Source organism: Macaca fascicularis, chromosome 1 (assembly GCF_037993035.2).
Source record: "Macaca fascicularis isolate 582-1 chromosome 1, T2T-MFA8v1.1".
In the NCBI taxonomy this organism is placed as follows: Eukaryota; Metazoa; Chordata; class Mammalia; order Primates; family Cercopithecidae; genus Macaca; species Macaca fascicularis.
The window spans coordinates 62179111-62200481 of record NC_088375.1 but is presented as its reverse complement, the minus strand read 5'-3'; the positions used below and the strand labels follow the sequence as shown (position 1 = coordinate 62200481).

Genomic DNA, 21371 nt, shown 5'->3' with positions numbered 1-21371 from the left:
TTCTGAGTTGCTGGGACTACAGGCTTATGCTACTAGGTCCAGCTAATTAATTATTATTATTTTGTAGTGACAGGGTCTTGCTATGTTGCCTAAGCCGGCTAACTTTGATATAGACCCTGAGATAGCAGAACTGTGGGCTCCAGCAATACTGTTTTTGGTATGCCAGTATGAAAGCTTGCAGTCTACATTCCGTACACATAACATTCCCTTCTCTCTTTCTATTTTTCTTTCTTTTTCCTTTTCGATTGCTGGTGCAAGTTAGGGGGAATGGAATGGAGGGACATAAACGCTGTTGGTTTCTGAGTATTTCTAAGGTCTCCCTGTGATTCTACTTAGTCATGGCAGGCTTCTTGGAGGAGGTGCTGGTAAAGAAAGGTAAGGACTAGCTTGACTAATCAGGCTGGCATCTGAGCTAGGAGAAGCTCCCCGGGTCCCCGGCTGCTCATAGCCCCGCCACACTTCCGTGCCTGTGACCTTTGTTTCTCTCCTAACCTCCCACCAAATAGAACCAGGTTTAATCACTTCCCCTTTTCCCTTCAGTGGCTGGACATGTCCATCAGGTTCCTGATTCAAAGCACTTTCAGTCAAACTGGGTTCCCTGCACGGTGCGCCTGGACTGGGGGACTTGGGGCTGCCGGCTAGTTCTCCGCGCTGTGAATTACCTTCCGAGGCGGCGGCGCGGCTCCGCCCCCAGCCCCGCCGGTGGTTCAAGTGCAAGATCCGAGCTGGGAGCGGAGAGGCAACACCCCTGCTCGCACTGCAACCTGCTCCCTTCGGGGAGGGATCCTCTCCGCTCCAGCTTCTGCTCGCCGGGCTCCGCCAGGCTGGAGGGCAGCAGAGCCAGGAGGAACGGAGACCCAGCGCTGCCCGTTAATAGTCCCGGCAGGAAAGCCATCATAATTACTCACCGCGCTAATTGCCCGTCATTAAAGTTCAGGAAACGGTCCGAAGAGGAGCTCCGAGTCGAGGAGGGGGCAGGTGGTGTCTGGGGCTCCCGGCCGGCCAGGGTTAAGCGCTTGCCTGCTCCCTGCCTCCCGGCTTGAGGCCAGCGCGTCTTCAGTGGGAGGCCAGCCACTGCCAGGGACCCGGGAGCGACGCCGCCAGCCCGGCCGGACCCCCTCCCCCACCACGGCCTCTAGAAAGGGGCAGCAAGTGGGGGGTCCCGGGTACCAAGCCCCCTGCCCAGCCGGCGCCTGGAGGCGCAGAGAGCCAGAGGGGCTGCAGGGACACCGAGATGGCCGATGAGATTGACTGGCTGGACCTCCCCGGCCGGTGGGCCTACGGAGTTGACGGTGGTGGGAGAATCTTCTTCATCAAGTATGTTGGTCTCCCTCTTCTTTTTATTTCAATTTTTTTCCTTTAAGTTGTCCAACTTGAAAAGTGGCGGGGTTGGGGGCAGGCTGGAGAAGGTGGGTGAAGCGGTGGGTGAAGCGGTGGCTGCAAGGGCGGGCATGACTAATAAGTTTATCACCATGCCTGTTTGAATGTGTCTCCCGCCTTTTCCTCAATGGGTCAAAGTCCAGCAAAGGCTTGGCATTCTCTCAGCTCGGAGAGGCAGGGCAGGGCAGGGGAGTGCTGCCCTTTCTCCCTCTCCTTGGTCACATGCGAGGCCTCCAGGAGGATGACTAGACTAATGCCCAACCTGGAGTTTTTTCAGCTCCTTCCCTGAAAGGGCCAGAGGTAGGTCTTTCATTCCCCCGCCCCCCAACTTTCCTATGGGAAGACTTGGGCTAAGTGACAACATACCAGGAGATCCTGCCTCTGCCACCCAGTTCCTGGCAACCCTCACCCCAGACTCAGCGTGCCCAGGACAGCAGTTCTCCTCTCCTGTCCTGCTTCTTTATGGGGCTGTGGTCAAGAGAGAAGGGCACGATGCCCACTGTATGTTTAGCATTCTTGAGAGAGAGAGAGCGCCTTTGCTACTCTCAGTAATATATTAGCACTGTTATATTAATTTCATAAACCAAAATGGCTCTGGCATAATCTCATTATAACAAAGTGGCCGTGCTGGCTCTCTTTTGGCTCGCTTCTACTACAGTCATCTTTTGCCAGGATAGACATCTCCCAGAAATATAGCAAGTCTAGAAGCACAGCGTCTTGGACTGTTACCCACACTTGACGAGCTTTTCCTTCCTCAAGATAGCCACTTACAAAACATCAGAGCTGCAAGGAATCTTAGAAGCAATCCCTTCATTTGTCAAACGGGGAACTGAGGTCCAGAGGTATTGAAAGTACCGGTCGAAGAGAAAACCACTTGTTAATCAGAGCTGGGACTCAGCCTAGCATCTGCTGACTGAGTGCACTGCTTCCCCAGGTACCAAACTGCCTTTGCAGGGGCTCAGGCAGGCAGCGGTTTCTCTTTGGTGTTTCTAAGTTTCCACATTTGCTTTAGGCCTTTCTTCTGTAATTGTCACCACCATGATCATAATTGATGTTGTAATTATGTTATCTTAGAAATTAACTCCATTAAAGGTCTTGACCCTAAGTCAGATTCTTAAATAACAGAACTTCTGCAATATTAAAACTGCAGTGACTTGAGACATTAGAGTTTATAAGAATCACCCAAGGAACTTATTAAGCAGGTGGATTCCTGAGCCCTACCTCAGGAGATTCCTATTCAGACGATCTGGGGGAGGGTCTTAGAATGTGAATTTCCATGAGTCCCTCAGGTATACTGATGAAGTGGTTCATTCTCTTCTTTCTTCCTGATCTCTTACTTGCCATCCAGATTATTTTCCTCTTTCATTTTACAAACATTTACTGGGCATCCACTCTTTGCTGCTGTGCTAGGCACTGGAGATAAAAAACAGTAAGATGTAGGTTTTTACTTTAAGGTAACAGGGAGAAAACGTAAATCAATACTTAGGAAATACTATGGTACATTCTTGAGGCATTTGCAAGATGCTATGGGAAGGAAAGAACTAATGCTCTCCAGGGAGTTCAATGAGGGCTTCCCAGAGGAGGAAGCATTTGAGCTGATTCTGGAGGAGAGACAAGAGTGAAAGAAGCCTTGGAAGTAGAGGCTTGGGGAAATAAAGGCACCAATGGGGGCTGGGGAACAGGTAACCTAGAGCGCTCGGAGAGGTTCAGTGGAGATGGAGTGGAGCTGCTGAATTACTGTAGAGGCCCAGGAGGAAAAGTAGGAAGAGGCAGCTTGAGAGAGCCCTTACGTGCTTAGCTAAGGGGTCTGGACTCCATCCTGTAGGTGATGGGAAGCCAAAGGAGATTTCAAACTGGGACTTGACATCATCAGATCTGCATTTAGAGCCTTCTCTCTGGCAGCTTCATGGGCAGTGATTTGAGGCTGAGCGAGAGGCAGGAGGAGAAACTTAAGGTATGGAAAGCAGTTAGGAAACAGTTGCAAAAGTCCAGGAGACAGCTGATGGGGCCTGAATTAAAATGGTGAGAACAGAAGAGAAGGGGAGGGAGAGATGGGAGAAATCTTCAGGAACCAAATCAGGAATATTCTTCTAAAGCTTGAATTCTGGGAAGGGGAGACAATGGGAGGAATCAACGGTAAAGCTTAGAATTTCCAGCTTGAGTTTGAAAGAGGTCAGGAGTATGGCAAGAGGAGTGCATTTTAGGGGGAGTACCGGTTTAGTGGGGAAACACTGCAGTTGATGTCCCTGGGGGACATCCAGGAGATGCTGTCTAACGGACAACTGGACATACAGGATAGAGTTTGAAGAGAGAGGCCTGGGCTGGAAAAGGGTCATCATGTGGGGGTAGAACCACCCAGAAGAGTGCGAGGGAAAAGACAGGAGTATACCCAGGCAGCACCAGTGTTAAGGAAGGGATAGAGGAACAGAGGCCAGGTTGGAGAGTAAGACCGAGAGGTTGCAGAGGTGGGCGGCACCAGGACCAGGGTAGAATGCCACCCCAGAAGGCAAAGAAGAGGGATGTTAAGAAGAAAAAAGGAATTCAACAGTATTGGATGCTGCAGAAAAGCCAAATGGGCCAAAGGCTAAAAAACACCTAGTGGATTTAGGAGAAGGGGAGGCCTTTAATGACATCTAGGAAAGTGGTTTCAGGAGAGGGCTGGGAACAGAAACCAGGTTGCAGGGGATTGGTGAATGAAAGGCCAGGAAGTGGGGAAAGCTAGGAGAGACTACTGTCAAAGGTTTGGTCAGGAATGAGGAGTGTGAGACAGGAAGCTGCCAGGGGACATGGCATTGAGAGGGAGGCAGAGTACTGAGACTATAGAAGACACAGACAGAGGAGGAGAATAAAGGGATGGACCCCAGAAAGAGAGAGGAGGTGAAGATGCAAGGCTGGGATGCTCAACAGAGAAAAGATGGGAGAGAAGGGGGACGATAACCCAGGCAGAGATTAGCCTTAAAGGGGAGAGAAGGCAACCTATTCTCCAGAGGAAGACAAGTATTAAAGGATGGGTGAGAATCTGGGTAAGTTTTGGTGGTGAGGTGATTGGGCATACTGGGAAAGCTCCCACCTAATCTTTTCTATTTTTTTTTTTCGATTAAGAGATAAGATCCTCTGTGCAGGAGAGGGGCTGGGTAGCAGAGGCAGGCCTGGGACCTGAGATTAGCGGGAAAGCCTTGGAGCTCTCTGTGGATGACAACTGACTGGGGACCTTGAAGAAGATTCTAGGTGGCACTCAGGGCTCAGCTAAGCTGGGAGACTGGATTTGCAGTGACCCCAGTCCTCCCAGGCCCAGTTCCCCCATCAGCCCGGTGCTGGAGTGGAGACGGCCTGTGACTGTCCCAGACGGGTATGCTGACAAGGGGTGCAAGGGGTGCAAGATGGTGCAAGGACTAGGGGAAGAGGAAGTTGAGGGTTGTGGTGGAATGTCAAGGGTGTGATAGGGTTGTCTGTGATATCCAGTGGGGCAGAGATAGATGGGAAGTCTGAGGGGGCTGACAGTGTGCAAGGAGGGGAGAGTCAGGGGCTGGAAAATCTCAGGAGAGATGTGATGGAGGTGAGGGCACTGGCTGACTTCCTCTCCAAGCCCTTCCTTTTTATTGGCTTCCTCTTCCACTGCCTCCGAGAACCAAAGCCAAGACCAGAGATCCAGTATGTTAGAGTCTTCTTCAATGGTGCCCGAGCTCAGAGGTCACTAGAACAGTGACTTTGTTTTTTTCTCTGCTTATCAGAGGGGTAGGTTAGCTGGGAGATCTCTTCCTGTAACATGTGTCCAACTTTAGAGAAAATTAGTGGAGTCAATAGAAAAAAAAGCATAGGTTTACACCAACACTAGTACACAAATGTTCATAGTAGCTTTATTTGTAGTGGCCCAGAACTGAAAACAACCTGTAAGTTCAGCAACAGGTGAATGAATGAACACACTGTGATGTTTCCTACAATGGAACACTATTCAGCAATCAAATGGAATCAAACGACCACATGCCACAACATGGACAAAAGCATGAACGTCAGACAACTGGGTACTGTGGTTCACACTGTAATCCCAGTGCTTTGGGAGGCCAAGGCAAGAGGATCACTTGAGGTCAGGAGTTTGCAACCAACCTGGGCAACATAGTAAAACTTTGTCTCTGAAAAAAAAATAGCCAGAGGCCAGGTGTGGTGGCTCATACCTATAATCCCAGCACTTTGGGAGGCCGAGGCACTTGAGGTCAGGAGTTTGAGATCAGCCTGGCCAACATGATGAAACCCTGTCTCTACTAAAAATACAAGAAAAATTTGCCAGGCATGGTGGTGCATGCCTGTAACTCTAGCTACTTGGGTGGCTGAGGTGGGAGGATTGTTTGAACCCAGGAGGCAGAGGTTTCAGTGGGCCAAGATTGTGCCACTGCACACTCCAGCCTGGGTGACTGAGCGATACTCCATCTCAAAAAAAAAAAAAAAAAAAGCCAGACATGGTGGTGCATGCCTGTAGTCCTACCTACTCAGGGGGCTGAGGAGGGAGGATTGCTTGAGCCCCGAAGTTTGAGGCTACAAATGACTCTATGATTGTGCCACTGCACTCCAGCCTGGATGGCAGAGTGAGACTGTCTCAAAAAAAAAAAAATCAGGCAAAGATGTATGATTGTATGATTGCATGATTCTATTGTATGACTGTATGATTCTATTTATATAAAACTCTAGAAAATGCAACTAATCTACAGTAACAGCAAACAAATCAGTTGTTGTTGGGGAGAGCGGTGAGGATAGAAAGAGCTGGGGGTGGTAGGTGGGAACAAGGAATTACAAAGGGTCACAGAGAAAGTTTGGGAATTCATTATCTTGATTTTGGTGGCAGTTTCACAGGTGTATAGATAAGTCAAAACTATTAAATTGTAAATTTTATAGGGAGTTTAGTCGATATCTCACTTTAATAAAAGTTTAATGGAGTCTTTCTTAGTGGAGTTTATTCTACATCCATTATACCTTAAAGACATTGAGTAGAATCTTGGCCTGGGCTCCAAGACACTATCCTAAAGCCTGGGTGATCCAGGTGATCTGAGAGTCCCTTCCTCCACATACCTGAAGTAGCCAAGACAGTCAGGTGCTTCTTGCTGGGTCACATCTGGCTCTGGAAAAGTCTGTGTCACTTGGTCGGTGGGGATTGAGAAATGATGATGACTTCATCTGCCATTGAATCTACAACCCAGAGGGTCTGTGTTGCTGGGGAGCCTGCCTTGCTGGGTGTGAGGTATCAGAAAGAGTTTTGTCAGGGACAGATCTAGGTCTGAATCCTGTCTTCATCACTTACTGGTTGTGACTTTGGCCAAATTTCTTAACTTCTCTGAACCTCAGATTCATAATGTGTAAAATTCCTAGTGTGAGGGAATGTCGTGAATGAAAAATACGTAGCATTGTTGACACACAAGGACTATGGGTTTACTCAGTCTCCTCCTTTTCTTATCCATTAGAGAAGCTGCCAGTTAAGGACCTTCCTTGTTCTTCCCACCTGCCTTTAGCAATCATCTCTAACATTGCCTCTGTCATGAAGCCTTCATGCTTCCCCTTCCTTAACTTCATGCCAGGTAACACTCGTTTCTTTGTGATGGTATCACACTTTTTACGCATAGTTACAATAGGGATTATAGTGCCTATCACATTGTATTGCAGCTATCTTTTTATGCATCTATTTCCCAGTGGGTTGTAGATTCTTTGAGGTTAGGGATTCGATATTATTCATCTTGAAACCCTCAGAGTGTACTCCGTAAATAATACTCTGTGAATGTGAACGAATGAACAGCCTTGTGGAAGCTCCCCTCTCATGTGTCTGGGATTGAACAGTCGGTGTTAATGTGAATCTGGAGATGAGTGTCCCACTCAGAAAAGCCTCTCTTGTAGCTGACACTTTCTTATTGGTCTTTCTGTAGTGATGAGGAAAAGTCAACCAGCTGGGTGCACCCTGGAACAAAGTCACCCATCCAGAGTGGACACACCTCCTGCCCAGGTAAGGATCCTCTGTCCCTGCCTTTACAATCGAGGAGGATGCAATAGCTTGGGGTGGCAGCAGGAATTCTGTGCCCCAACTTTGCTTCTGACTTTTTCCTTTCTCCATGGATGGACTCAGCTTAGCATTTGGACTGCCATCTGGGGGAGACTGCAGGCTGGTTGGAGCTCACCTCAGTGTCTCTCCAGGCTTCCACCTCCAAACTTGGTATCTGAGACAGACCTTTGAGGACAGAGGTTTTTACTCTTCTTTCATCCCTCTGCCCAGTCAGAAAATCCCCTGTCTCAAGGGCTCTTGCACTGACAGAAGCCAGCCCCCAGTGCTGCGCTCTAGAACTTTATGTCATGATGGAAGTGTTCTCTTTCTGCTCTGCCCAATACAATTGCCATGAGCCACATGTGGCAATGAACAAATGAAATACAAGCATCACCGAGGGCTTGATTTTTCTTTTTTTTTTTTTTGAGACAGAGTCTCACTCTGTCGCACAGGCTGGAGTGCAGTGGTACGATCTCGGCTCACTGCAACCTCTGCCTCCCGGGTTCAAGAGATTCTTGTGCCTCAGTCCCTCAAATAGCTGGGATTACAGGCGTGTGCCACTACACCCAGCTAATTTTTTTTATTTTTAGTAGAGATGGGGTTTTGCCATGTTGGCCAGGCTGGTCCTGACCTCAGGTGATCCACCCACCTCGACTTCCCAAAGTGCTGGGACTACAGGTGTGAGCCACTGTGCCCAGATGGATTTTTAATCCTAATTAATTCAAATGTAAATGGCTCCACGTGGCTAGTGGGAGCGCCTGTTTCTCCCACTGAGGAGAAACGTGAAAGGGGACAAGGCTGACATTGCTGCTGATTATGGAGAAAATATCACTGGTAGCCCTCAGGGCTAGTGGGAAAGGTGGGACACAAACAGGTCAGCAATGAAGAAACAACCAAAGAAAAAGATTTCAGTCTAAGTTGTTGAGGTAGAGACATCAAGACTCACAAGGCCTGGGTACTTTAAGTGAACAGCCATTCATCCTCCTCATGACGCCACCACAGGCCAGTAAGAGGGGGTGTGAGTTACAATGTGGGGAGATCTCTCACCCCCTCTTGCCTTCCAGCCCTTCACTGGACTGAACCCCAGGCGCCTGGTTCCAGGGCCTCCGTCACTCATGGGCATGGCTGGCACTGCTGGACACACAGGATGAAGCCTTTGACTTGTTCAGAGTCCTTTTCTTTTTAGCTTCTGAGCTGGGATCATTGCTGGAAGAGAGAGACTTCAGGGGTCATGGAATTCGACTCTTCATTTTATGGTAGAAAAGTTGAAGAGCAGAGAGGAAGTACCTGGCTCAAGGCCACTTGACTAATAAGCAAAGTGGTGTCATGGTTAAAGTCATACATTTTGGAGGCAGAGAAATCTGAACTCAATTGTGGCTCTATTTCTTTCAGTGTGGTCTTGTACTAGGGGTTTAATTCTTCTTGGACTTAGCTTCTTCATCTTTATAATGGGGAGAGGATTATGAACCTCAAAAAAGTAGTAGCAGGCATTACATCAGAGAGGTGGTTCCGAAAATGGAGGTAGCTGCTGCTGTTATTGTCACCATCATTATTTCCAACTTGCAGCAAGGCCTCCTGACTCTAAGGCCAGGGCTGTTTTCTTCTACCAGGTTGATGGTGGTGTCACCTTCAGTGTCTCAGCTGTTTACAGGTTGAGTCCATTCCCTTCATTATCATCCTAGCTGGAGTGGAAGATGAATACCAGTCCGTGAGCCAATGCTTTCATTTTTGGCTGCAGCCAACTGGTTGTCTAAGGCTGGGAAGGGGTTAAGATGCCCCCGGAGCTTGCCGGGAGGGCAGCTGCCTCAGCGGGCACTCCGCCTGGATGGGAATATAAGCACTCTTGGTGTTGCCCAGGCAGAGAGGGCAGTGTGGAGGGAAGTTGCTAGAAAAAGGCAGGGGACATAATCCACACTGGCCTCTTTCCCAGGCACATCACAGTGCCAGAATTATTTATGATTCTGACCCAATGGGGATCCCTCTACTTGGGGAGGATGCCAACCCACACCCTCCTGAATGGCAGCATCCTCCCACAGAGACAGAGGGGAACAAGTAGCATTTATGGAGCAGCACAGAGGAAAGAGTGTGGGCTTTGGAGGCAGCACAGCAGCACTCACATCCCGGCCCAGACACTTCCTGTGTGTCCTTGAGCCAGTTGATGAACCTGTCTGGGCCTCCGTTTCCTCATCTGTCATTGGTGAAAATGTTTTGGAGGACACCTGTTGTATAATGTTGCTATGCAGATTAAATGCACTAGCAGAGGTCAAGTGCATAGCTTAGAGGAAGGAAGCACTCGCTAAGTGGTAGCTGGTGTGATAGGTGGGCCATGTCCTGGCCGGAGCTGGGCTCGCTGGCTGCCCTGTTTTGCTGAAACAGCACCATCACCGTCAGCAGCAACTGTGGAAATACAGACCCTTGATAAATACAGGTGAATAAAATGAATGATTAGAAACTGGACCCGCTACTCTGCAGAACTCAGGCACTGCTCCCCAGCAGCTGGTGCCTCAAGGCAGCTGCTAACATGGCAGGAGACAGTCAGACCAGCAGAGAATCGCTATGCTTTGTAAGACTTCATACACAAGGCAGGCGTGTGGACTGACCAGAAAGGTGGCAGTCACTGTCCATCAAGAGAATCCCCACCTGTTTTCCAATATGTCAGCCAGGGGCTCGCACTCCCAAAAGGAATGTTCTCAGCCAGCTCCCTGACGGTCCCCACCTCTGACAGTGGACTCTCTTGGGTCTCTCAGAAGGCTCCTCCTCCTCAGCCATGGGGTAAAGGAATCCTGTTTGCTGGGGAGGCGGGATGCTGCCCAGGGTGGCTGTTTTGGGAGAGCGAGTGGGATGATATAGAGCCTACGAGTGATCTTGGGAGATGGAGGTGCTGTGCCCACCTGTGGGGGCTGCCTGGGTGCTTCCTGGCCACTGTCAACTTCCTTGCTCACACTGAGATTCTGTGATTCTCCTCTGAGCATTTCCGTGGATAATTTTTTTTTTCAGAGACACTATTAAAGATTGTAAAAACTGCAAGTCTCTTCATTTTCCTGGGGCTGATTTCCTAGGTCCTTGGTGTCCTGTCCAGAAGCAGCAGAGCCTGATGGCCATAACACTGGCCTGGGATTTGGAAACTTGAGTCTTACTCGGATCTTGGGTGTTAATGATCTGTGAAGAGTTCCTGGGGCAAGTGACCTGCCCTTCTGGTTAGATGGTCCTGAGGACACTTCTGGGGAACCGTCTGTGTGTTCACTGTTGTATCCAGGGGCTGGCACAGAGCCTGGTGCACAGTAGATGCTCAGCAAAGATTTGTTGAATGAATGAGTGCATCCTACCAGGCAATGATCCATTCGGTCACTTCACCGCTCACTGACGGAGAACATCCCGTCCACTCCCATGTCTCTATTTGCTGGGAATCTCACTGCTAGAAATCACGGACAAAAAAGGATGGAATGGTTGGTTTCAACTCGACTGGCTTATCTTTGGATTTTCCTGACTGTTCAGGCACCCATCCCTCCTAAGTGCAGGTGGGGTTTGTGGGAAGACAGGAAGAGAAGAGAGGTTGATCCCAGGGTATCTCATTCTGGTGATTTTGCTTCCTCACAGGTTTGCCCAAGGGCTGGGAAGTGGATTCCACCCAGGAAGGAGCTGTGTATTTCATCAAGTGAGTAAGACGCAGTTTGCTTTCTGATGTCGCTGTTGGTTCTGCTTTCGTCCTTGTCAGGAGGAGAGATGGTTAAAGTGTCTGGTTTTTCACTGAAGGCACTGCTGGGTCTGTGACTGGCTAGGAGGTGCCGAGGCTCCTGAGAGCTGAGATAGAGATGGGAACGTATGTATCAGTGTGCCTGTTTATGTTGGCCTGGGTAGTAACCAGTGTCAGTCCTGGTAAGTTTCCTGAGGTGGGGTGGGTGGAGTTTTGGTCTGGGCTGTACTGGTGGAAGGAGATGGCTCAACAAAGTAGAGGAATGAGGCTGTTCTAGACACACAGGCAGAGGTTCAGAGGCAGGAGATGGAGCCGCGGGGCAGGATGTGGAGCCAGTGGGAAGGGGAGGTGTCCATGGGGTGTACGAAGGAGGACACCAGACTAGTGGTGGCAAGGCCAGCTCTGGTCACTCTTGCTCTTGTGGACGGGGGCACCTGCGATTCTGGGGGAGGTTTGTGTGGGTGGAGATGCTCTATTTTCCTTCTAGGAGTTGGGTAGGCCCCTCTGTGAGCTGGGGAGCCCTTATTTCCTGCCGTGGCTAAAGGTGTGCCTTGGGAAGTTGCCCTGGACTTAACCTTGGAAGCAGAAGACACAGCTCTTTGGGCTGGGGTGGTGCATGAGCTACGCAGTTGAACTCACTTCTCTCTGCCTTGGCCTGGGTCTCTCCATCTCCCAGACAGGCTGGGAGCTGGTTTCATTCGCAAGGGTGAGGCTCAGCGTGCCCAGGCCTGTGGGCCTCACCCTCTGGTCTGGCCTCAGATTCTGTAGGGATGGTGAAGTGCCTCTGCCCAGCTGCCTGGGGCAATGGCACCACCAGAGGGAGCCCCAGTCCAGCCAGGGGAGGAAGGACCTTTGCCTCATCCCCTTTCCCTCCCTCTCTGCTTTGAAATCCTCATCTGTGTGTACTAGGAGGGGTTACCTTTCCATCCCCCACCGCCAAGATCTGCCAGCACTTAGATCTGCCATCATCTACCACCTACATCAGCTTAGCTGCTAACCTATTCATTTTTTTTTTTTTTTTTTAAGACAGAGTCTCACTCTGTCACCCAGGCTGGAGTGCAGTGGTGTGATCTCAGTTCACTGCAATTTCCACCTCCCAGGTTCAAGTGATTCTCGTGCTTCTACCTCCTGAGTAGCTGAGACTACAGATGCCCGCCACCACACCTAGCTAATTTTTGGATTTTTGATTGAGATGGGGTTTTGCCATGTTGGCCAGGCTGGTCTCGAACTCCTGGTCTCCAGGGATCCATTCACCTTGGCCTCCCAAAGTGCTGGGATTACAGGTGTGAGCCACCATGCCTGGGCCTGTTAACCATATTCTTAAAGCAAAAGCAAATTTTTCTTTTCTTTCTTTTCTTTTTCTTTTTCCTCCTCCTCCTCCTCCTCCTCCTTCTCCTCCTTTTCTTCCTCCTCCTCCTCCTCCTTCTTCCCTTCAAAGTATCTGTTCTGGAAATTATTCTAATATCACATGACAGTTATAGGCTGAGCTTTTCCTAAGTTTGGACCCACATGCTTCTTGCTTCAAGTAAGAATTGTGAATTGTTTCTTCTTTTCTCCCTCTTGCAGATACCATCTTCATATTCCTTTCTGTACATGGCTCTAGAGACTATTTATTAAACACTTTCACATGTATTGCAGCATCTCACCAGTCCCTAGAAACGTACCCGTCCACCTCTCTGACCTTGCGTCCCATGACTGGCCGGCTGTGCTCTCATCTTCCCTTCCCTCCATCATGTCAAAACCATTCCTACCTCAGAGCCTTGGCACTTGCTGCTCCCCCTGCCTGGGAGCACTCTCCTCCCATTTACACACACGGTTCCGACTTCTGGATTAGCCCCAATGTCACCTCCTCAGAGAGGCCATGCCTGACTGCTCTGCCTGAATTCCCCCACCCCTCCACATTTACTTTTCTTCACAGCACCAGGCACTACCTGAAACATGTTTGTGTATGTATATGTTTGGTTATGTATTGCTGGCCCCCTCTGCTGCATAGTCCTGGGAGCAGATTCTGGCTATTGTGTTTTTCACTCCCTCCTAGAACCTTTCTGGTGCATGATAGGAATCCAGTATTTCCTGAAATGAATTCATGCATGAAAAACATTGGGAGATAAACAACAGAGGCATAATTGATTTCTGCTTCAGCTACCAGCCCAGAGCTTTCTTCTGAGCGCCCCCAATTTAATGTATCCAGACTTGAAGTCATTGCTTCTCTGCGCCGGTTCCACCTTTTCTAGAAATACCACCAAAGCAGAGCCCTCAGAGATATCCTCAACCTTTCCCTCTCTCACACCTCCCCCACAGGTCCTGTCAATTCTCTTCCCAATTATCTCTCAACCCACCCACTTCTCATCATCCCTATAGCCATGGCCTGAGTTCAGGCCCACATGGACTCTCACTTCTATTATTGTAGAAGCTTCCCAACTGATCTTCCTGCCTCCAGGCCATAATGCTGCAAGAGTGCTTTCCTCTAGAATTCAAATTTGGTCATATCATTCTCCATTAAAAACTTTGCATGTTTCCTATCACTTACAGGATAAAATCTAAATTCCTTATCTGGGCACATAAGGGCCGTCATAGTCTCGCTCCCGCCCCCCTTCCCAGCCTCACCTCCCACACTCCCCAGCTGGCTCTTTAGCCCTCTCCTCTAGCCCTACCAAATCACTTGTGGTTCCCTCAACATCCACTTCCCTTCCATGCATCTGAGCCTTTGTAGGTGCCAATCTCTCCTCACATGGCCTGTGTCCACCTGGGAACACTTGTTCTTCCTTCAAGCCCTGCCCATGACATCACTTCTTCAGCGATGTGTCCGTGTATTGTAGTTATTTGCTTATACTTGTGTCATTTTCCACTAGATTAGTAACTCTCCAACTGGAGCATGTATCACAATCACTGGAGGGTTTGTTGGAGCACAGAGAGCTGGGCCCTACCCCTAGAGTTTTGGATTCAGAGGGTCTAGAATTTGCATTTCCAACACATTCTCAGGTTATGCTGCTGCGGCTGCTCTGGGGTCCACACTTTGAGAACCAGTAGCCTAGACTGAAAACTCATCAAGGGCAGGGGCAACACAGGGGGGCCGTAAAGTCCGGAGACACAGGCAATATTGTTTAATCATCAACCAGCCATGAATTCTGTGTTCACATACATTTCCAGACCCGGTGGTCATTCTGTACATCATAGCAGCAGCCGCCACTCTAGGAGCTAAGTGCTTTATGACATTATCTCATTTACTCCTCACCGCACCTTTATGAGGAGGTCCTATCATCCCGGTTTTAGCAAATAATGGAAAAACTGTCTCTTCGTATGTGTTACTCAATGTTACAAAGCTTGTATTAATAGAAAGCAAGCGGGGAGGCAGCCTCATGTGTGCTTGATTTCACATCTTAGCATGATGGCACGGCTGCTTCCCAGCATCCTTGGCACCTTGCTTGGACAAAGGAAGTGCTCAGTAAGTTCCTGCTGAATGAGTGAGTGAATGAATGAACGACTGACTCGCTGTTCTTTCCTATTTTCACAGTTCCCACAAAGGTTTATGACATTTGGTTGGTGGATGAGTTAGAAACTCGAACGATTTCAGACATGGATTCCAAGTAATAATAAAAGCCAGACAACTGGAGGAGCTATTTTGTTTCTTTTAGTGTGGATGAGGGAGGGAAATTTCAATGAGCAAATATTGACATCTGCCCTGGAGCAGAGAAGTATGTTAATTGTGTGTCAACAAGCTCTTTCTTTCAGGGTATTTAGGAAGTGACTCTCATAGTAGCCACAACAGACGCATCTCTTGAGTGTGCCTGTGGTTTTAAAGGTGTCATTTACTGGGAAGAGCGGTGGGAGAAGGAGAGAACAGGGGAAAGGTTAAAACGTGGGAGAAACGCACTGCAAGCCTGCATGCACTTACCGCAAGGATCCACAAGAGGGCTCCAGAGCACACATGATGGCCCCACAAGGCTTTCAGGGGTTTGCTCACAGAGTGTCTCCCCAGGCTGATGGCGTCTTCTCGGAGGTGACAGGGCCACCTTTCCCATCCCCTGCCACATCCCAGCCATAGTGGGTCAGGTAGCTGTCTTTCTGATGCTTAAAGGTCTAGCTATGTAACACCCATTCCTGCCCAACAGGAAGTCTTCCCCCGCCCCCTTGTCTCCTTCCCCCTCACCCCCCCACCCCCCTTCCGGCTGAAGCCGTGACACTTGCCAGTTCCGTCCCCAAGGGTGCCTCTCTTTTTCCCCAAGGTTGACAGGGAGGAAGACGTGGCAGGACGCTTTCTGCAGAGTTACACCCCTGATAACCCAGTTCCCAAGCTGGGCCCCTGCGGCTCCTCCACCGAGGGAACCCCACCCAGCCGTTGGTCTTCCTTGTTCTGTTCCGGACGCTTCCTCCAGGAAGGTGCGAGAATGTGCAGGCAGGCAGTCCACCCACGGCCCTGGCGCGCCTACGGGCTGCTTGGCGCTCCTTGAGGGGCTGCGGGGAGGCAGAAATCAGAAGCCCAGATCTCTGCCCCGTGTGCCCCAGGCTGGGTGGTGAGACCCCAGTGAGCCTCCAAGGCTGTGCTGGGTCTTTGGGATTCGTCAGTACAGACCCCAACCCGAACTGCGAGACCCCGGAAGAGGAGGGGCCCTGGGAGGGGCGGTGGAGCCACCAAGAGCGGTTCTGTTGTCTCCAGAAGGCAGACAGGACAGAACACAGGAGTCCTGGGGCAGCAGTCTGGTATAGTGACCCCACGAGCTCTAGGCTTAGAAAGGCAGATAACACCCCAGGACAGTAAAGAAGGAAGCGGCCGAGGAGAAGAGGTAGTGAATGTGCTGGGCTTCAAAGAAGCCCAACTGCAGGTGAGGAAAACAGGCTCCATAGTCAAGTCATTTGTTAAAAGTCACTGAGTTACTCAGGGATGGAGCTGGGCTTCCAAGTCACACAGGTCATAGTTAGCCAGGCGGGGTGGCTCACACCTGTAGTCCCAGCTATTCACTAGGCTGAGGCAGGAGGACTGCTTGAGCCTGGGAGATGGAGAGCAGTCTGGGTAACCTAGCAAGACTCTGTCTCTAAAACAAATTTAAAAATTAGCTGCATGTGGCAGTGTGCACCTGTAGTACCAGCTACTTGGGAGGCTGAGGAGGAAGGATTGCTAAAGCCCAGGTAGAGGCGGAGGCTGCAGTGAGCTAGTTCATCCCATGGAGCTCCCTTTCCTACCCAGTTGGCATGTTCTGCGAGGAAGAGAGACCCGTGCAGATGCGGTTCCACTGAATGGGCAGTGAGCCAGTCAAGTTAGTGGTCGCCAAGACTGTACGGTAGGGAGTGGGGATGGCACCACAAAGGTGGGGAGGACGCGTGTGTTTGGAGACCATAGAAGGTGCCTGGGAAGCTTGGACTTGATCCTCTGAGCAATGGGGCCAAAGATTGTAGAGCAGAGGAGAGACGGGATCACAGAGGTACTTTCTGTGGAATCCTCCTTGCCTCACGCCGCCTCATGCCTTCCCCACCGGAGTTGTTTAGGTGAGGCTTGCTTCTCCTCTTCTGGGCTCGCAGAGCAAGAACTTAGATTTAGCAAAGGGAATTTATTATCTCTGGTGCATCTGCCTCACCTGTTCTTGCTGCAGCTTTAAGATCTTCATGCTACCACATCTCTTCCACCTTAATTCCCCAGATAAAGGCATGCACCCAACACCGACCCTCCCTTTGGCTTCTCATGCCCCCGAAGCTACTCAGATCCCCCAGAAACATTCACACGTCTGGCTCAGGCTTCTCGAAGGATCCGTGGGACTCGTCTGTGGCCCTTGCCCTCTGCCTGCCAGAGAGGAAACCTGCCCAGCAGGCCCATCTGTTGGTCGCCTGCCTTTTCCAGCTGCCTGAGGATTGTGGGGTCTGGGGCTGGGGTCTCTATCCCCCTCCCTGGCCTCCCTCTGGGATGCTGTAATCTCTTGGCCCAACTCCCCTTTCCTCCATTGGCTCTGCAGGGTCAGAGACCCCCAAGAACCTCTCATCTTGGCTAAATGAAAGCAGACTCTCCCCCTGCCTGCACCTGGCAGCCTTGCCAAGTCCTGAAGAGCCAGGGCAGGTGAGTTGGGCTTGATCGGTCCTGCCTGGCACCGGGCCCTCATCCACAACTTGTCTGCCCCTTCAGCAGAGCAGCTTTCCTATAGCCAACGCAGGGCTGGCCTGGCATCTCAGCTGGGCAGGGGAACAATGGGAGGTGACCAAGGGTCCCCCTCCCCAAGAGTGCTGCCGAGCTGTGTCTGCTGCCCTAACCCCAGATTCCCGGCTCCAGCCTGGCCTGCCCTGGGGTGGGAAAGACAGTCCCTTCAGTAGCTCTCTAGGTCCCTGCCTTCCTCAAACACTGTGGTGTGCGTGAGTGGGGTATGGAGCCACTGTCCCCACACCAACCAGCCAGGCTTCTTCCTCCCAGGCCCTGGGAGGGAAGTCTGTGCTCCTGTTCCATCCCTTGCACATTCCTTTACGGATAAGGGCTTCAGTTGGTAAAAATGATATATGTGCTTAGATCACACTAAGAGAGACCCACTTGTATTGGAGTGGAGAGGCTTAAGTTTTTAATCAAGTTGTTCTAATAATAAATAAAAAATGCAATTATCACGTGAGTGGGGCCTTGCAGATGCACTTTCTCTAGCTCCTGCTTCTTGACAGATTTCTCTATTCAGAAGTGACCCCAGAAGCTCATCTGGTTCAGTCCCCAGTTTCCAGGTTTAAGGGGCAGGTGGGACTGAGACCAGTGAGCCTGCCTGGGGTTTAGGTGGGAATCTTTTGTTTTTTTTTTCCATCTTTCTGATCCTGTTTATGAAATCAGTGTTTTTTATTACACTTGCCCATTGTCACAGAGAATCTGTGGATAGAGGGAAACCGAGAGAGATGTGGATCGAGGGAAACTGAGGCAGATAGCAATCTTTGTCTAAGCAGAAACAGGGCTATAACCCTATCGTCTGAAGTCCTTCTGCCTCTGACTCTGAATAATACAGAACCCGGGAACCCCATAGCTTGGCTAGCATCCTTGTTCAGGGTTATCAGAGACCAATTTGGGCTGAGGGCTAGGAGAAGATCCTGGCATCTCATAGTGGCCCCCAACCCTCGCCAAATGTTATTTCTCTAAATTCTCTGTATTGAGGTGGGGGCGGGGGATGGGGAGGCCCCAGGGCCCCAGCCAAGCCCTCCTGACACCTGGAGACATACCCCAGAGCTGAAAGGTGATCACCAGGCTGGCTGGGTGAGGTCCCACACATGATTCCAAGCCCCTGGGCAGTTTCTGGTTCCCTGCAGTCTCTTGTGGGGGACTCTAAAAATGCAGCTCACCCAGACGGTGGCCCTGCTCCCCTTTGGGGGGCAGCCTTGTCCTGGTGGTGGAAGGCCCAGGAGGCTGCGCTGAGCCACCCCATCCTCTCCCTGGCAGGCAGGCTGCGTGGCTGGTTAGCAGCTTGTCACTGGTGTGGATGGAGTTAAACCTTTTCGGGGACTATTTACTCCTGATCCTAAGTGACAGCTTGGGGAGGGAGAGTCACGTGGCCCTGAAATCCCCGGGGGAGCCGATGGAGCATGCCCACAGCTGCCTGTGCCTGGGAAAGATGCTGGATCCTGCAGTCACCACAACAGCATCCTCTCCCTGCGCCAGGGACCTGCCAGCCGGAGAGATGACTGATTAGATCAGATTAGATCCGGAGCCCCGCGCTGCAGAAGGGGGCCCCAGGGGTGGGGGAGGAGGACCCCAGCTGGCCTGAGCTGGGGGGAGGGGTGCCTTGGGGCTCGCAGAGGTAGAGCTTTCCAGCGCGGGGATCACACCTCAGAAGCCGGTGAGTCTGTTTTCATGCATCACATAGATGAGGTGGGAGGAGGAAGGCTGGGCTCTGGTCAGGGCTGGCAGCTGCCTGTCTGCCGCGTGAGCCTGGGCTGCTTGCACTGCGGTGCACTGGCTTCCCCATCCCTCATCCTTGGCAGCCTTACTTGGGGATCATGGATGCTGAGAATGCTAATTATAACCCTCCCTGTGCCCCCACCCCCACCTCCAGAGTCCCTGTCAGGGCTGATGCTGTTTAAATTGATTACATTTGAATTGCATCTCCTGGATGAGGGCAGCGTTGGGGCTGGCAGCTTCCTAGGGTCCAGCAGGGTTCCCCAAGCAGGCTAGCACAGAGACGCCAGCCCACCCTCCCTTTAATCCTGCCAACAGGAAGGAGAGATGGAGGGGGTCCAGGGTCAGGCTCAGGTCAGCCCCAGGGGCTCACCTTCCTCAGGGTGGGGAGGGGTCAGGTTGTGTATCATTCTTATGGGTCAGAGGTTGGGTCAAAGGATGACAGAGGCTCTTGGATTCCAATTTCTAGGAGGCATCTGAGCTCTGGGGGTCTCAGATTTAGTGAGGAGCTCCTGAAGGAGCTGGAGCCTGGTATGTGGTGGAGGGGGGCAGGGAATGAGGGGATGACGTTTATAATGATGGTACCGGGCTGCAGCCAGCTAAGAGCCTCGAGGTATTGTGTGAGGAGTCTGGGGAAAGGAGGACAGTTGGGGAACTGGCCAGAGAAGGGTAAGGAGGGCTACAGTGGAAGGGGAGGGAAGTGGGGCGAGACAGGAAAGTGGTGGGGGCGGAGGAGAAGAAGGGAGAAGAAGGGAGAAGAGGCTCCTGGGAAATGCTCTTTGAGACAACATGCCAGCCAGGGCAGGGAAAGGGGCTGTGGAGCCTGGGAGAGCAGAGATGGAGAACCGGGATAGAGGGAGAGCCATCCCCGGGGCACAGGAGTGGGGAGGGAGAGCTGCAGGAGGGTGGAAGTTGGTAGGGAGGAGGCTGGAGCTCAGAGCTGGTGTCAGAGGAGGTTGCAGACTTCAGGGATTGGAGGCTCTTCCCAAAGCCCTGTAGACTCTTTACCCCCAATCTGATCACTTGAGTGGTGCACTCTGCTGAGGGTCTCCTGCATGGTGGGGCAGGGTCCGCGCTGGCAGGTATCTGCCTGAGCCCACTGTCTGGGCAGGTGCGGGGGCACTGTGGGCACCTGCCCTACAAATCTCCCAAATCCTGTCTTCCAGGCCACCCTGGAAGAGTATGAAACTGGGGAGGGCTCCTGTGGCTAGGACAGTTCAGTCGCCAGCTTTCACCCCCGAGCAGCTGCATTTTAGCTTCAGCAGGACAGGAGCAGACCCTGCTGGTGGGTGGAGGGGAGGTGGGAGCGGCTAGGCTCGGGCCTGTCTCCAGGTTGGGGTGGCAGCAGGGGCGGAGGGCTCCCGGCCTGGCACTGCCACTGGGCTTTCCTTATGGAAACAAGCGGGTTTCTGTGTCTCCACACAAGGGCGCAGAGTGCTGAGCCACAGATATGAATTATTAAAAGTCCTTGGTTTTCCAATCAGTGGCAAGGTGATAAATGTGTTAGCACTGGTGTGTAATTAATCCTGGCGGGCTGCTGCACACAGGCTGCAGACAATGGGGGTCCCCCCCTTTTTTTTTTTTGCTGGGCTAGGCTTCTTTTCCTCCTTCCTAGGAAGGTGATGGTGCAGGACGCATTACACAGATAATTACTTTGAATGTGTCTGCCTGGATTATTGAGTTGGATTATTCCTGCTTGTAAATGAAATAATTACTGATCCCCCAGTCAGTGAGGGAGGCAGCCACCTTGGCTCCTGGGCTGACATCAAAGCCCCCACTTTGCCCAGGCCCAGCCTGCAGGCTTGGGCTCACAGAGTGAGCTCTCTTGGTCCAGGGGACTGGCCTAGGCCAGAGTGAAGAAGCCGCAACAGCAGATGGGAGCATGGTGTCAACTGGGGCTGAACAGGCTGCAGTTCTGTTCTCCGAGCCAATTGCCTCATCGTCTTCCTCACAGCCTGTTGTGAATTTGCTGAGGTCATTGGCACTGGTCTTGGCGCACGCATGGGCCCCCCCAGAGGAAGGTTGGAGCTGGGCCTCACAAGAGAGCTGCAGGATTTGCACTCCCCTGAGCTCTGGGGTGAGGCGAAGGGGCTCTGGAAGCCGGGGCTTAATGAGGGGACTTTAGCAGGTCAGTCTCCAACCGCTGAAAGCACATTCAGAGAGGAAGAAACGACTGTATTTTGGGAGACATTTAGAGTAAGTGGGAGCAGCAGGAACAGAAGTTGAGGGTGGGCCGAGAAGCCTTCTCTCGGCCATCTCTCCGTTCAGGGGGCTCCTGCTCAGCACCCTCAGCCTTCAGACGCCCCTCAGAGACTCTCTAGTCCAGACTCCCTCCACATCCAGATGAGCCTTCCTCAGCCTCCCTGACAGAAGCAGCAGCCTCACTTGGATAATTTCAGCGACAGGGAGCTCATTACTTCACAAGGCAGCTTCCT

General features: G+C 51.4%; 1 protein-coding gene across 42 annotated transcripts in view; it reads left to right on the top strand.

Moving 5' to 3' along the window:
- Positions 1–736: 736 nt before the first annotated feature.
- Positions 737–21371, top strand: part of PLEKHA6 (pleckstrin homology domain containing A6) — a 157081-nt gene continuing 136446 nt past the window's right edge. For 38 of the 42 annotated variants that reach the window (XM_065540317.1, XM_074033857.1, XM_074033821.1 and 35 more), the window contains exon 1: positions 18640–18877. Coding sequence is in view for 4 of the 42 variants with exons in the window: in XM_005540534.4 (XP_005540591.2) it covers positions 1235–1317; positions 7287–7363; positions 10997–11054 (218 nt within the window). In the remaining 38 variants the exon portion in view is untranslated. Of the gene's footprint in view, positions 1318–7286; positions 7364–10996; positions 11055–18639; positions 18878–21371 lie in introns of those variants that run through there. The other 4 variants (XM_005540534.4, XM_015448621.3, XM_015448620.3 and 1 more) reach the window with 1 other exon arrangement.